The 16,515-nt window shown below is 44.3% G+C and overlaps 1 protein-coding gene across 21 annotated transcripts in view; it reads left to right on the top strand.

The window, feature by feature from the left end:
• Kalrn (kalirin RhoGEF kinase) overlaps window positions 1-16,515 on the top strand; it is a 577,550-nt gene that overhangs the window by 206,554 nt on the left and 354,481 nt on the right. For all 21 annotated transcript variants that reach the window (XM_048794027.1, XM_048794031.1, XM_048794029.1 and 18 more), the window contains 3 exons: window positions 6,136-6,327; window positions 10,105-10,236; window positions 12,727-12,957. In XM_048794027.1, the coding sequence (XP_048649984.1) occupies window positions 6,136-6,327; window positions 10,105-10,236; window positions 12,727-12,957 (555 nt within the window). The remainder of the gene's footprint in view (window positions 1-6,135; window positions 6,328-10,104; window positions 10,237-12,726; window positions 12,958-16,515) is intronic.

Raw genomic sequence — 16,515 nt, 5'->3', positions numbered from 1 at the left:
AGGGGGGAGGATGGGAAAGGCAGCGGAGCACAACAGACACTAGTATGGCAATATGTAAATCAATGGATGTGTAACTGATGTGATTCTGCAATCTGTGTATGGGGTGAAGGTGGGAGTTCATAACCCACTTGAATCAAAGTGTGGAATATGATATGTCAAGAAATTTGTAATGTTTTGAACAACCCACAATAAAAAATTAAAAATAAAAAATAAAAAATAAATAAAAAAATAAATAAATCTTAGCAACAACAACAAAAAAAAAAAAAGCTGCAGCCCCACTAACTAGAACCGTGTGCTCAGGACTCATTCTTTGCAGAGAAGGAACAGCTCTTTGATGACTTCTCTATGCCTTGAAACCACATTGTCCCTACAGCACAAAATGAAGGGCCTCACACTCAGCTCGGGGAATAGGTTTCTGTAACCTTTTGCAGTCTAGTGCCCTAGTATGAGGACAAGAAATCCCCATTTGTGGGTGTTCTGGATGTAGTTAACACATGCTAAGGTAAGCAAGTGCCTCAAGAAGTCTACCCCAAGGGGGCATTGGGGCAGGAAAGATGGTAGAAGGAGATGGACATCATTACTCTAGGTACATGTATGACTGCACATATGGTGTGACACTTCATTGTGTACAACCAGAGAAATGAAAAGTTGTGCTGCATTTGTGTAAAGTAAATCAAAATGCATTCTGTTGTCCTATATACCTAATTAAAATAAATAAATAAAATTTTTAAAAAAGAAATCTACACCAAAGGGCAAAGACCCCTGTTTTTCCAACTTAAGGTGTGTGTGTGTATGTGTGTGTGTGTGTGTATATATGTATGTATGTATGTGTGTGTGTATATATATATATATATATATATATATATATATATATATATACATACACATGATGTTGAAAGAGCATGACTCAAAACTCAAGTCATTGGTTGATTCAGAATTCTCTGATCCATCTTAGTTAAGGAAAACCTTTTAGATCATTCAAGGCTCTAGCCCTTAACCCCTGGAGGACAGGTATCTTCCAGCAGAGGGTACATGGTTAAGTAGGGCAGGAGCCTGACAGGCAGCTAGGGAAGCTATGACAACTATAGGACTGTGTGGCAGATCCTGTAGAAAAGGCCTTTTCCCAGGAATAGTAAGGGACATTGTGACCTGCTCTCTGTGAAATACAATGGGACTTTGGATATAAAATCTGTTGGAATAGCTTTTCTTTTTGTTATACCTTTTACTGATACTTTGTACAAACTGGAGAGTTAATGCCAGTCCGTTGGTACTGGATGAAGGAAAAGGTATGACTTTCATTGCAGTAATGGTTATGTGCTGGGCAACTGACTGTGTGCTTTATATCATCTCATGTGACTCACAAAAAGACTTTCTGATTCAAAGTGGGGACCTGTGACCACTTATATGTAAAGTTCATCCCTACTTTTAGAGTAAAAGTGAATGAGATTCAAATAACACGCGCGCGCGCGCACACACACACACACACACACACACACTTGGCAATTACCTCTTATAATCAGGCCCTAACATGCTTAAGATTACCAAAATCGTAGCTTGTATCAAATGGTTGTCTCTAGAAGAACCAGTATCTCTTTCAGATTATACAACAGATGAAATCTCACTTACAGAGAAAAATTGGCTGGTTTTAATGGATGGAAAGTTAACATTTTCTTGCAAGTAACATCTTTTTTTTTTTTTTTTAGCCAATTGGGGTAAGCCAGGAACCAGGTTGAAAGTGGGAGCCCTTTTGGCAGGATGAAAGCTATCATCAAGATTCTGCAAAGTTGATTCAGTTGATTGCAGAAAGAGGCAAGGCCTTAGGCTAAGGGGTCCACCATCCTGTTATCTCCAGTTAGTGACTTTGGCAATGAAACAAGAAAATGGGGAATATTTTAAGTAGCAAAAGTGGGGCACAGTGACAATACCTGGCAGTTTTTGAGTTAGCACAATTTTACTGGAAGTTAGTTATTTTTCCTGCTTGTGACTAAAATGATGGATGAAAGGCTTTGAGGTAGGATTGGTGGATGATGTAGCAGACAATGCTGCAGGTGCCTTGCGTTCTGCAGGATAGATCATAGTTACAGATTGAGCCATGCCACACTTTGAATCATAATAATAGCACTAAATATGCATGAGGAATCTAAATTTAATAAAGCAGTTTTAAAGTCAGGACTTAAGAAGATGCTCATCAAAGCAGAATTATTAGTCAGGTTACTTTTTTTGTTTTGTTTTGTTTGGCCAGAGGAGGTGATTAGTCTGAGTAGCTTAGCTCAGGGGAAGGGCCTGAGGAGAGTGAGAGAGAAAGGGCAGCTAGTCCTTGATCACCTGGAGCCTGAGAGGGTCTGGCTCCAGCCTTGGTGCCCACACTTCAGGGCGATGAGCAGAGCCAGGATGAGATGCTGAGGCATGTGGACCTCTGGGTAGACAGAACTAACTGCCCTTGCCTCCTGGGCACTGCTTACTCTGAGATCACTTAGTTAAACTACCTCCCCACTCCTTCCTCACCCCATTTTACAGGTGAGGAAACCGAGATACAGAGGAGTCAGCTACATCTTAAGTGAATGCCAGACCTAGAACCAGAGCTCATGTCTCTTGACTCCTGGCCCAGCGGCTTGATGCCCTTGACGGACGGGCAGCTCTGCTGATGGAAAGGCATTTGAGGCTGACTGGGAAGAATGAGAGTGCCAGGCCAATTGGAAAGGGTAGAGGGGCAGCTGGTAGAAGATGGAAAGGCCAAAAAGAGCCAAAATAACCATTCCTGCTGGCCATGTCCCAAGGACAAACAACTCACTGAAAAAGCAGTGACTCGCAAATGTTCTTTAACAGAGGCATAAACAGTCACTCAGAACTACTTGATGGACTGACCAAAGACCACGAAATGTCATTTATGCCTAGCAACTAAGCACCCCTATTTATTCACATGCTTTATCCATTTGTTGACCTTGCTCTTTCCTTTTAAGTAATTGGAGACCTTCCCTGCCATTCTTCCCTTCTCATTTAGTTCAAGATTGTCCTCATTCTGAGGGACAACTGCAGTTCAGAATCTATCTGCCATTCCTCTCTGGTTCTACAGTTAAAAAAAAAAAAACATGAAGAAGCTGATGAATTTGGACAGTGTGACTCCCCAGGGTGTTGTGATATTCTATAAAGGAGCTACGGGGTGGGAGGGACAACGACCCAATAAATGCTCGAGTCAACATTCTATCTATCCCTCTATTGTGAGGAATGCTGCCTCTACTTCTTTTGTGAAACATAATTATTTGTTACTTTTAGTAAGACATCTCCCTGCCCACTAGTAAGCAAACACGAAAGCATTTATTGCGCTGGTCTCCAGAATGAAGGGTAAACGTGGTCTGTTTGCTAGTTGTTAGTGTTCATCTGCGACCACAGACTTAAGTTGAAGGGAACCTGGGAGAGTAGCCACCTCCCTATACCCTTGAGTGAGCACATATAAGCACAGAAAGCCCCTTCCCAACATCCCACCTAGTGGCTTAGCTCCCTTCCCTCAGAGTCCTCACAGTGACTTGCTTCCACCTCTGTGGAAGCTTTGATTTCATTTTGTTTTAAATTATTGTTATTTGAGGATTTATCTAAATCTCAGCTGTGAGCTCCTGAGGGCAAAGGGGTGGGTGGGCAGGAATCCTGTCTCAACTCTCTTTGATCTCCCATAACCCCCAACACAGAGCCTGGCCCACTCTCCATAAATATTTGAGTGAGTGACAAGCTGTTAACAGTCTTTGGAGGCAGCCACAGTGGGACATCTCTAAAGCTAGGAAGTTCACTTCCCTCTGTTCCCTGGGTAGGAGGAGAATGTAAACAGGTGGCGAGGATGCACCTGGGGACAGGGTAATGCCATGCTTTTATTGTTTTTAAATATATTTTTAGTTGTATATGGACACAATGCTTTTACTTTTGATTTTTATGTGGTGCTGAGGATCCAACCTAGTGCTCACACATCCTAGGCAAGTGCGTTACCACTGAGCTGCAACTCCAGCACCTCTTATTGCTTTCCTTGCATCCCATCTGGCCAAAGCTGTACATAAATCCTTCCTCCCAGACAGGAAAACCGGACACCATAGACAGGTCTGGACAAATGTTGAGAGTTCAGGATTTTAACCCAGTCAGGGAGGACAACTCTATTAGACTCAAAGTCCCACCTGTACCATTCAGCCAGTCCTGGAGGTCATTTGCAGATGAGCACTAGGACCTAGTACATGAATACCCCAGATTCTCCTCAGCTGGACAGGTTAGAAATATGTTCCATAGTTTCTCAAAAGGTCTCCAGAGGGAATGAACCCCATCTGCTCAGAGCATGAACCCAGCAAGCAATACGTCTTTTATTCACTCCCCATACACAAGTCTTCTCTGTGACCTCCCAAGTCAACTATCTGCCCCAAATTCTTTTCTTAATTCAAGGTCTGCTTTGGGGAAAACCCAAATTAAGACAATGATAGAAGCAAGAAATTTGAGGGAGGGTGTTCAATGTTATTCCTCTAGAAGGTAAAACTATTAAAATCAGTACATGCTTTTTTTTTTTCTCTTTCCCTCTTCTATTTCTAAGTACAGTGTTTTTTTCCTGCCAGTTCTATAAATAGAGTTTAATTTTCAGAAGAATTTGTGTTCTAACTCAGAAATAGGGCTGATAATGACTCCTAGTCTTTGAAGGGTAGTTATTTCACATAATGATGGTCAGTCATATTCTAGCTCTGTTACAGAAACGCGCTGTGTGTGTGGAAGGTCTCACACCAGACTAAAAACAGAGATGGCACACGGGGGTCATTAGACTTCAGGATGGATTTGTGTTTAAGTACCTCACTTAACCTCTTAAGCTTCCACAGAGAACTTTTAGATTAAGCAAGACCTCGTCAACCTGGCCCAGGTTTGGGATGGAGTGCTTGGAGGCTGGGGACAGCTGAGATGAATGGGAACCATGAGGGAAGTAGGAGAGGAAAATAAAGAACCTTCATTAAGCCTCCCCAGTATTAATGAACTATACCTGAGCTAATAGAGCCTAGAGAAAATACTGTTGCTGAAGAATATTTATTATCATTTGAGAAGATTTATAACAAAGAGTGAAGGTGTATGAATAACTTGCCTCCCTGGCCCTTCCTCAGGCAGACATGGTGTGATTCAGAGAAGCTCCCTGTGGATGCCACAATATTACTTGATTGTTTTGACACTTCAGACGATTAAATAGGAGGTAGCAGTTAAAAATAACCGGAATCGCTACTGTCTTATGTTTGTGGGGGTTTTGTCTTGTTCCTTGCTGGAGGGATTTTTTTGCTGGTCTGGTAGGAAACAATGCATATGTTCATGAATTTTTAATTGGCAAGCAAAGATGAGGATGAATGTAAACAAAACACAAGACAGAAGGAGACAAAGGGTCAAGAGAGTCCCCGTAAGTGCTCTTTGGAGTAACCACAGATGCCATCTGGGATCAGGTGAAGTGTTCCCAAGTCAAGCAGTGATAAGGGGGTCCACAGACCTTATTTTTATCATGGAAAAATGTGGCTCCACATGCTGTATTTATGTACACCCTGACTGGTGGCCAGTGACTCAGCTCTTCTGGCAGAGGCAGTGGGGGGTGGGGTGGAGATGGAGGATGGGAGAGGCATCTTTGATCTGTTACAGAGAGATGTAGAATCATCATGTCTTGTGTGCTGTCTTTGGTGAGCACCGCTGCCGTGTTGTAGGTGGTGGTAATGTCCTGGGTGCATCTCTATCCTGAGTAAGAGAGACGTCTTTGCCTCCTTCAGCTTAAACCCTAGTCTGAACCATTTATTTTCAAAGAGTGCTCTTGAATTGTGCCATCCCCCTAGAGTGACCTTTTCGATGTGAGGATCACATAAGATATTCCATGCATTAATGTGCATTAATAATTGGCACAAAATCTGTGCTGGTTCTCCAGAAGGAGAAGTCTCAGCTACTGTCGCTGCCATCTACCAAGATTTTATAGTATAGAGAATAACTTCCCTTGGACCCACAATGGTTACACCAGTATGGCTGATATCAGCCTCTCTTAAACTTTTTGTTTTGGGTAGCCTCCTCCCCCCAAAAACATACCCACCCCACAAGTGCCCAGTGGATATCTTCTCAGCCTGCCCCACTAAACATCCACTCTCCTTTGCTTCCCAGAATGCCTATGTCAATATCAACCGCATCATGTCTGTGGCTTCCCGCCTCTCTGAGGCTGGCCATTATGCCTCCCAGCAAATCAAGCAGATCTCTACGCAGCTAGACCAGGAGTGGAAGAGCTTCGCAGCTGCCTTGGACGAACGCAGCACCATCCTGGCTATGTCTGCTGTGTTCCATCAGAAGGCTGAACAGGTGAGGCCTAGAGACCTTTGGTGGCTGCTGGAAGTGGGAAGAGAACAGGAGTGGGGGATGGCAAGGTGGGGGCACAAACGCCATCTCTGCAGAAATCCCCTGCTGTCTTTTTGAAACACCCAAGACCTTGCTCAACAGCTGCAGCAGTAACTGGTGTTCTACCTTTTCATAGCCTCCGTGTTCACAAAGAAACACTATTAGCTCTTGGTGGCCTTGCTTGACATACAAATAAGAGGGGGCCTGGTACAGTGGTGCACACCTGTAATCCCAACATCTCAGGAGGCTGAGGCAGGAGGATCTTGAGTTCAGAGTCAGCCTCAACAAAAACAAGGTACTAAGCAACTCAGTGAGACCTTGTCTCTAAATAAAATCCAAAATAGGGCTGGGGATATGGTTGAGTTCCCCTAAATTTAATCCCAGCTACCCCCCAAAACAAAAACAAACAAAAATAAATAAAAAGGGACCCATATCCTGTTAGGAGGTAGCAGTTAAAAATAAGCCATGTCCTGCTTAGTAGTTTATGGTTGGGGTGGTGGTGAGGGTGGGTGTTGACTGTCTACTTGGTATACATTCAGAGAGACCAAAAGGATGAAAGTCCAGTGATCACTGAGTTCTGTGAGCAGGGGGAAATTAATTCACATGAAGCATTTGTTATAGATAATAACAACATAATGGGTAGAAATAAATAGTTGCCATTTACTTATTAAGTGGCTGAGCATTGGCCAGTGAGTGACCTTACTAACCCAAGTTAGTAAGGTTAGTAACAAAAAGGAGCACTAGAGCTCAGAGAGATTAAGTGACCTGCCTAAGAACCTGTGATATGTTGGAGCCTGGTTCAGGCCAGCTCATGGAAAGCCAGTTATTAAGTTTTCAGGAATTTTATGAGCTACTTAAAACTAAATTATATAAATTTATAATTATGTTTTATTAAAAGCAAAGGTAATAAGGATTCAAAACTCATAACTTCCTGATTATTCTGCTGTGTTTAGTTATTATCTATGTTCTTGAAGTTATTTTTATCTTTTTTTTTTCCCTGGGGGGGAAATCCTAAACAACTGCATGCTGCTGGTCATCTCTTCCCACTGCACATTCAATGATATCACACTGGTAGTTTAAAATGACCATGTTAGGAGTTTTACACCACAGAAGCATCACATGCCACAAACCAGGGCTTGATTTATGGTTTTGTTGATTGTCTAGGGTCTTAAGAAAATGAGGGAGAAATGTTTAAAAATATATACTTAGTTTAAATTTTTGAAGATATTCTTCTTATCTTCAAAAATCATCATTTGATTCAGCAAAGAAGACACAAACATCAATGATGAACAAGTGAAATGCTGACATAAGTCTTTAGGTGTTTTCACTTTTTCTTTACTCTTTAATGTAAGTGAAAATATCACTCAGCATTATCAGTGTCAGAACTCTACAAGTTTGTCCGCTGCTGCCGTAGGTTGACTGGATTCAAGAGTTCAACCAAAACATCCTTCAGGAAATCCATTGGCTACATGAAATTATAATAAAGAGCATTGCATATATATGCTGGTTGTTAAATATTTGCTCACATACCCCTGTTAAAAATCACACAATCTATGGGGTCACTGAGATTTCAGCTCAGGTGTGTCTAACAGTTGCCTATGGTCTTAACCTGAGTTTCTTTCTTGGTATCACATTTGGGTAACTCACAGATCAAAGAGCCTCAGACACATGGTTATACTTTGAACTCTCCTTCTATTTTAACAGAGAAGGCAATATAGGATAATTGAAAAAGTCTAGACTTGGAAGCCAGACCTGTGCCTTCTAACCCTAGTCCACTATTCATTAACTCTTAGGTGAATCACCTCACCATTCTGAGCTTGTTTTCTCCTCTCTAATGTGGTGATCATGAGCCTCATAGGGCTATTATAAGGATGTGACAGTGCAGATGGAATAAATAAGATGCCTAGTGTGTACAAGATAGCAGACATTACTACCATGAGTACTCACTCTATACACTATCCTGGTATCTTTTAAATTTCTCTGCCTGTTTATTTCCACCTACAACCTTTCTATCACTGAAGTAAATACTTGAGTCACACATCAAGCATAGCCCTACACTTTGAGATCAATCTAATCATGCCTTTCCTTTTAAAGTAGTGATTGATAGTGACCACTCCATTTTTAGGACCTTGAGGATACTGAGGTATAATCTCCTATTCTTCAGCACTATCCCTTCACACTTTATTCAAGATTTATCTAGATTGGCAAGGAAGGCATTGTTTCCCTCTGTCTCTGGCTTTCTCTCCTCAAGCTGACCATTGTCAGGAGCTAGGACTCCTGTTAGAGTATTTCAAAGAAATCCCATGGACCTGGAAGAGCTGCTCCCCACACAGTTGATACAAGAATGTCAAGTTGCTTTTGAGTTCCTCTGTAAGGTGGTTATTGGAGGAGCAATAACTCAGCAAAGAAGCTTCTGAGATGTCAGCAAGTACCAGCAGTCTGATGCTGGATGGCACCTGGGCACTTTTCCAGAATTGCTGAGAAATGGCCTAATGGGTCCAAAGATATACAGGATGGAAAATCAACCTTAACAGCCAGGGGCTGAAGCTGACAGTGACACCAAGTCAAGCAGCTGAGTAGTTGCAGAAGAGAATGGAATGCCAGAGCTGAGAGGAACCAAAGGAGTTAAATTTTATTTGATATTTTCTGACTTGGATTGGTTTGGATCAGAAGCAATTTTATTTGTATCTATTTTTTAATGTGATTTCCTTGGGTATTATCAGTCCTTCAGGGAAATTCATAAACCATGGTTTTTTTTTTTTAATCTGGGGAGAAAAAAAAAACTGATTCAAGACTATTTTTTTCTGTGCGTTTATTTAGGCAGCTCTTTATTGTCCTCCTATGGGCTATTCTAGGCAATGAGATAAAAAGGTATTTAGGCAATTAATTTAAATGGAGCTGTGCACCCAGGCGAAGGGAATCACAGACAGAACCATTCCAGACTGTTGGGTGAAGAATTATTTGCATTTTAAAGGTGTATTTTTCCACCCAATAAATCTGAGTGATTTCAGATAGCTCATCCTTTTGTGCATGGAGACCCATCGTCTTCCACAGTTGTTAATTTTAATTTTTAAGTAATTTGATGTCTGTTAAGATATGCGTCTATATATCACATCCCAGGAGCCATTGTCACTGTAGACACAGCACAGTCTGTTCCCCTATGCTGTTCTTCCTGCTCCCACCTGCAGGAACCTGACCCAAGTGGGAGTCTGTTGAGCCTTAGTCTTCATCCCCTGTGGGGACAGTCTCTGCAGAGTGCCACAGGTTCCTGGTAGACCTGCAGGAGGTGTTCTCTACTTCTCTTCACCACTCAGTGTGCACACAGAGCTTAAGTGTGGAGGCCTATCATTACATTGCACGCAGTCCCTATTGGGTGCTTGTGGGTGTGCACAGAGCAAAAGGCTCCGGTGTACATGTGGGCTGTAGTGAGTGGTTCCCACACCTGTACCTTGCATTTGTTGTGTAACCTGGCAAGCCTTCAGATGACTTGTCTGGCCCCACAGGTGTATGACAAACCTCTCTGTGGAAACTACACTTCCCAAACAGCTGCCTGGCTTGGACTTCATCTTTCTAGGGGTTAGTGTTTGGCCAATTAAAGGAAAAAGCTGTGCCTGCTGTGATGGTCTCTGAAGACCAGTGGAAGTCCCTGTGCTCGTTCCCAGGGTGTCTAACCCTCTCTACATAACCCATGCATCCCCATCCCAGTGTTCCCACTCTCACTCACCTGGCATCTCCTTTCAGTTCTTGTCAGGAGTAGACGCTTGGTGCAAGATGTGCAGTGAAGGCGGCCTGCCGTCCGAGATGCAGGACCTGGAGCTGGCGATCCACCACCACCAGTCCTTGTATGAGCAGGTGACCCAGGCCTACACAGAGGTGAGAACCAAGAGGGGAGCCAGGGGTTCTGGGTATGCATGTATGCATATGAGTGTGTGGTAAGAGCCCTGCCTGTACATGGAATAGCCTGAGTTGGACTGAGAGGCAGGTTGTCTTCTTCCAGAGATACCTGTAGGGATCTTGGTCTGTGAATTATGGGTGTCCAGCCAGGATCAGATACAGATGGGGCCCTTAGCAAGCACCACTCCATTGTGCACGCATCCTCTCTCTCTGTCTCTCAAGGCATGTACCCACACACCTATCTCACCCTGTGGGTAAAGACTGGGCTTCCTTCTCTGTGGGGAGGAATGTGAGGAACCAGGCCTGGCTCCTGTGAATTTGCTTTCTGGTTTTACAGTTGGTGAATGAATATGTGCACACTAACCTTGCTGCCACTCCTTTTATGAAGCAGCTCCTCAAAAAACTAATTTTCTTATTACAAGATCCAGAGAAAAACATGAGTAGAGTTAAGTGTGCAGGAGTGAGAAGCTGCCATGGATATGAGGACAAACTGAAAATCCTCTCCACCAAAAAAAAAAAATCAAAGGCAGGGAGATAACTACAAAGTTTGGAGAAAAACTTTTTGACATTCCTTTCAAAGTATAAAGGAAAGCTCTGTATGGGTGCATCATGTGGATGTCCACAGGTAAGGAGGTTCACTCACTGGAGTGGATTCCAAGGAAGGGGCTTGAGGGATAGAAAGAGATGTGACTTGGGAAGCTGGGAGAGGAAGGGACAGTGAATGCAGATCTGGCCCATGCATTTCCTCTGGGGCAGGAGTGAGAGGAGAGTTTGTCAGAATGCATTCCCAGACCACATGTGTTAGACTCACGAGTGGCAGTTAAAGATGCAGATTTCTGGGTTTCATTCCAGACTGAGGCAGAATGTCAAGAAGTATGGCTTGGGACATAACATTTTAATAACTATTGTTTCAGGTGAGTTTGTTGCATGTGTAAAAGAACCACTAGCATTTTTGTCACAGTCAAAACTGAGTTTGTATCTCAGGTCCCCCATTTCCTAGCTATGTGACTTCAGGTAAGTCACATCCACTCAGGTTATTCTGTGAAATGAAGGTGGGAACACCTGCCTCCTGGGATGCGGTCAAGGGTTATAAACATGATGCATGTAAGGCATGTGGCCCAGTGCCTGACAGTGATCAGTACTAAACATGGCAACAGAGTTTTTCGTTGTCTAAGACACAAAGGAGGGGACTTGTGAGCCAAATCAGATCTCAGAAGCTCGGATTCAAATGGTCCAAAACTTTCTTTTGACAATATTGTGCCTCTACCCAGGGGTCGAGAATCTCTAAATTTATTCCAGAATAAAGAATCTCTAAATTTATGAAATACAGAAGTAGAAAGCACAAATGAGATTAATAATATACTCACTGGTTCACACTGTGAGTTGTGGCTGTAATTATATAATGGAGCCTTTTCCAAGCCCACCTCAGAGGTCGGGGTGGTGCCAGCCTCCTACAGATGCGGAGACTGAGGCAGAGGCCTGGAACTCAGGTTGACTTGGATTTCCAGGACTTGGCCCTCCATCTCACATCTTCCTGTGAGAGAGAGGAAGAGGGAGAGGGAATGAATTTGCTCAGAATTCCCTGAAGAGGTCTGTCCTGGGATTGGTCATGGGATACTTATTCACATCTCAGGAGGGCATTACCTCTGCATTATAAGCTACCTCCCCAGCAATAAGTGATGGCAGACAGGGTGGGTGAGCTTGGGTGGGCAGTGGTGGTTTCCTCTCCCATTCATTCTACTCTAGTGCTCTCAATCACCCAGTCAGAGAGCGTTCTGTGGCCTCATGTGCAGGATACCAACTGCCTATGTGATCCTCAACCCCCAGCCAAGCCTGAAGAAAGGGAAAGAAAATGATGTAGGGTCATAGACTGCCCCTCCTTCCCATCACAGGGTGGATATGGAAGCCCACCTCCATATGTTATCTCATTTAATACCACAACTCTGTGAGGTACGTGCCAATTTCATTCTTCCTCTGCAAACAAGGAAACTGAGGCCCAGAGTCTCTGATCATACATCTGGAAGTTTAGAGCCACATAGAGGATGTTGAGGGAGGAAGAGCAGGAAAGGATTTTATGGTGGTGACATATTTGACTTCATTTGTGAAATGAAGTTCTGCTGCCTGATGTTGTCCGTGAGTCATTTAAAATACTCATCCAGTGCCTGCTATGTGCCAGGCATTGTTCTAGACCTGGGGGTGGGGATGAACAAGGCAGAGTTCTTGCCCTTAGCAGCTAAAATTCATGAGGGTCTCATAGGCAGCTGGCCGTGGCTCCAGGCAACTTTTTTCCCTAGGACCTTCCCTCTCCTGGGCCATGGGCTGGGCACCGTGGCAGCTGTTGCTGGTTAACATGTGTCTTGGTTTTGATGAGCCTGGAGATGACTGAGATTCTCAGGCTTAACCAGGGACCCCTGGAGCAGACTTTCTTGCCTCTCTGGTTCCTTGACCTAAACTCTTTCCTTCCTGCAGGTCAGCCAGGATGGCAAAGCACTGCTGGATGTGTTGCAGCGTCCCCTGAGTCCTGGTAACTCTGAGTCCCTCACAGCCACAGCCAACTACTCCAAGGCGGTGCACCAGGTGCTGGATGTGGTGCACGAGGTGCTGCACCACCAGCGGCGGCTTGAGAGCATCTGGCAGCACCGCAAGGTGCGGCTTCACCAGCGGCTGCAGCTCTGCGTCTTCCAGCAGGACGTGCAGCAGGTAACAGGCTCTGCTCCCCTGCAGCCATCATCTGTCCCAAGAGACAGACTGAGCTCAAGTCCCTGACCTGTTGATCAGGCCCTATGGAAGCCCAGATTGATAGAGGGAAATGGCAATTCATCCTGCAGCTATATCCCCACACCTTGCAAAAGAAACAAAACAAAGAAAAAAACCACTGGATTTGTTAATTGCATGCTTTTTGCCTAAGCAGCTTGGAGACTGGACCTTCTTGCTGTATGATGTTGGAAAGGGAGGCTCAGTCTCAAGAGCAGCAATTCCTTGCAGCCATATACCATTTTTCTTTTGATGAATTTGAACCTCACACAGTTGGTAAGATTGCTAGACAGCTTGGGGGCTGCAGGATTATCTGAGCAATGGACCACATAAAGTGAGCTCACCTCTCCATCAAGTAGGGGCAAGATACAGGGATTTTCAGAAGATTATTGGCAAGTGGACCTGTGAAACTAGGTTTAAAACATGGGTTATCATCTGCTGTCCATTCCATGATTAGAGGTTGCTTTAACTGTTTTGCATTGTTACACCAGTCATGGCTTTCTCTTGACCACAAATAATGAAGAAATGGAAGCTGGGTGCAGTGGCACACTCTTGTAATCCCAGCTGCTTGGGAGGCTAAGATGGGTGGATTGTAAGTTCAAGACCAGCCTGGGCAACTTAGCAAGACCCTGTCTCAAAATGAAAAATAGAAAGGTCTGGATTATAGCTCCATGGTAAAGCATCCCTGTGTTCAGTCCCCATTACTGCAAAAAAGAAAAGAAAAAAAAGAAGAAATGGAAGACAGCCTTGCCACAAATGCTCTTTCAGAAGGAATAAGCTATTCTTTTCCCCTTGTGCTTTCTGTTTCTGTCTCCTTGAAGATCCCAGGAGGGGGCCCTGAGATCTGATATAAGGGCCTGAGATGGGGATCAGTGTCACTTCCCTCTGAGTTTACAAGAGGTAGGCCAGGGGGCTTGGGCTCAAACTCCTGTTGCTAGACTTTCCTGTGGCTACCTTATAATTTCTGGATTATACAAATGGAATAATGATTCACTTTCCTTCTGTTCTTTCCTTCTGTGGTATTGACTGGGTCTAATGTACAAGTGAAGCAGAATAGGCATAGGAACCTGAGAACCCACTGTGTGTGTCTTCACAGCTGTTGCTGGGAAGGGCCCTGGTGCTGGAGGCCTGAGCAGACATGCAGGGTTGGGGGTCATCCCTAACACTGGGACACCTTCTGGCATGTGGGCGTCACTGTATAGTCGGCCCCAGGAATAGAGGGGCCTCTAGGCTCACTTCCCTTTGTTGGGCTTCCCAAACTTCCTTGCAGCACCTTCTGACTGGGACCATGATTGAGTCATCAGAGGGACACTTTATGAGGGAGGGCAGTGCTAATGTGCTGGCCCAGCTCTGAAACGCTGGTGGAGAATGGAGAAGCAGTGTCCAGCTCCTGAAATATCAAGCCATCCAGATAAATATATCACCCCTTAACACAGTATAGCAGGAGGCCATCTGTGATTGAGACAGAGTGAGGTATGTATCTTTGCAGGCACAAAAGAGGGGGCATGGGATGAACTCTCCATGACTCTCCAAGATGACCAAGTTGTGGACTGTGGATGGACAGTCTCCTGGGCTTTTCTTTATCTTCCTTCTGTTCTTAGGTCTGTGACACTAGGCTGGCTCTGGAGAGGTGCAGAGGAAATACAAGGAGGGCAGATGAAGGGGCTCCCCAAGAACAGGGGACATGCCATGCTTCAATTCTTGGGGAATGGCTGTTATCAGACTTTCCTGTGGAAACTGTGACATCTACACTAAAATGAAGAAAAAGCATAATAGCACTGCATGGGTGGCTACATCATACTCTAAAAAATGAGAGCCTTTCGATTTATATGTTGTGGGTACTACACAAAAGCAGTCAGAAGATTAGAAGGTGGGCGTGTGGGGGCTTGGGCTTTCTTTCCATGAGAACTGAATTCCCAGGTTGGTTAATTCTGTTGTTCTTTTCAGGAGATGTGACTGTGCCTTCTGAGAGCATGACTTCATTTACTGTTGTCCCACTTGCTCACATGCTCATTCACTCATCTGTGTATCTGACGCTGGCACAGATGCAAAGAAATTGTGGGAGAATGAGGGTGGCTAAATCTGGTGATGGGTCTCAGTTGTGTACCTGACATCCAAACAGCCATTACTGCTCAACAGGTGTCAGAGCTGTGCTTCAGAAGGGAACTGGACTCACACATTTGAGGGTGAAAGGGAGGGACTTGGTATTTGGTCTCTTGACTCCTAGCCATGCATGAGCCAGTCCTAGTTTTTAGGATTAGACTGGACAAATAATATTCCTGTCCCTTGTTTCCCCAAGGGAGTTGTGATTTTGATAAACACTTTCACCTTTGCATTACATTTCACGATCTTCAATCCTTGAATGCTTCTCTTATCTCCTTGCAAGTAGAAACCAGGGCTTCTTCCTCTCTCTGTCCCTTACAGCTCTGAGCTGTCTCTTTCTGTTTGCTGAATTTATCAAACTATTAGAGCATCCCAGTCTGGGCCTTGTGAAGTGAATACCATTTAGCCCTCATAATCCATCCAGTAGTAGCTTTGCTGGTGAGTAGCTGGAGGCTGCCTACAAGAATTGTGATATGAAAATCGTGAGTTTCCAAATGTTTCCATCCCGGGAAGAGGACACAGGGACACAGCCTCAGTGCTCATGAAGACACGCACATTTGAAAATATAAAGAACAAGGCTACCAGAGGATACTGATGAGGACATAGGGCAATAGTGAGTTGATAGTAATAGCTATAGGCAAATGTGTTAGAGGTCAGAGGTAGAGAGATTGATGGACCTATACATGTATTCTGTACCTAAGGAACCTAAGCACATTTGGGATCCAGAGGTGTTTACTAAGTAGCTTTATGGGAATCTGGCATGTGAGCATCAGTGGCCAGGGCAATGCAGAATTGTGGGATACAAGCACAGGCTCTTGAATCTGCCTGAGTGTAAATCCTATCCTCATGTGACTTGTCTTTGTGACCATGGGCAAATCCCTCCGGTTCATGGTGCTTCAGTTTCTTCACCTGTAAAACAGGACCACCACCAACAGTACCCATCTCACGAGACAGATTGCAATACCAGAACTGCCTGTAAAGCAAGTAGTAAATCCTCCTTCTTTGAGTGGTCCTCGGGCGCCCCCTGGTGCTTGTGCTTTCGGGGGCACCTAGCCTGATTTTCCTGTTTCTACAACAGCAGCTGCTATGTTGGTGGGTAGATTCCATTTCATTCAGAGACAAATTTCAGAGCTGCAGAGGACTGAAAGAGCATCTAGAAACTGAGACCCAGAGATATACAGTAGCTTGGCCATAATCACACAGCTAGCTAGAACACCTTCTGACACAGGTGTTCTAGAGAAATGTGACTTCTGGGAGCATGGAAAAGCCACAGGAGGAAGGAGGCAGGGAGACAGAGGAAGTGAATGAGAGAGGGAAAAACACACATCACCCAGGAAGGGGGGAGAATGAAGGAAAAGGAAAAGAGGCTTAAGACAGAGGGCAATAAAACAGGTATAGCTG

Source organism: Marmota marmota, unplaced genomic scaffold (genome assembly GCF_001458135.2).
Source record: "Marmota marmota marmota unplaced genomic scaffold, marMar, whole genome shotgun sequence".
Classification (NCBI taxonomy): domain Eukaryota; kingdom Metazoa; phylum Chordata; class Mammalia; order Rodentia; family Sciuridae; genus Marmota; species Marmota marmota.
The sequence above is the reverse complement of the archived record's forward strand: the minus strand, read 5'-3'. Positions and strand labels throughout refer to the sequence as shown.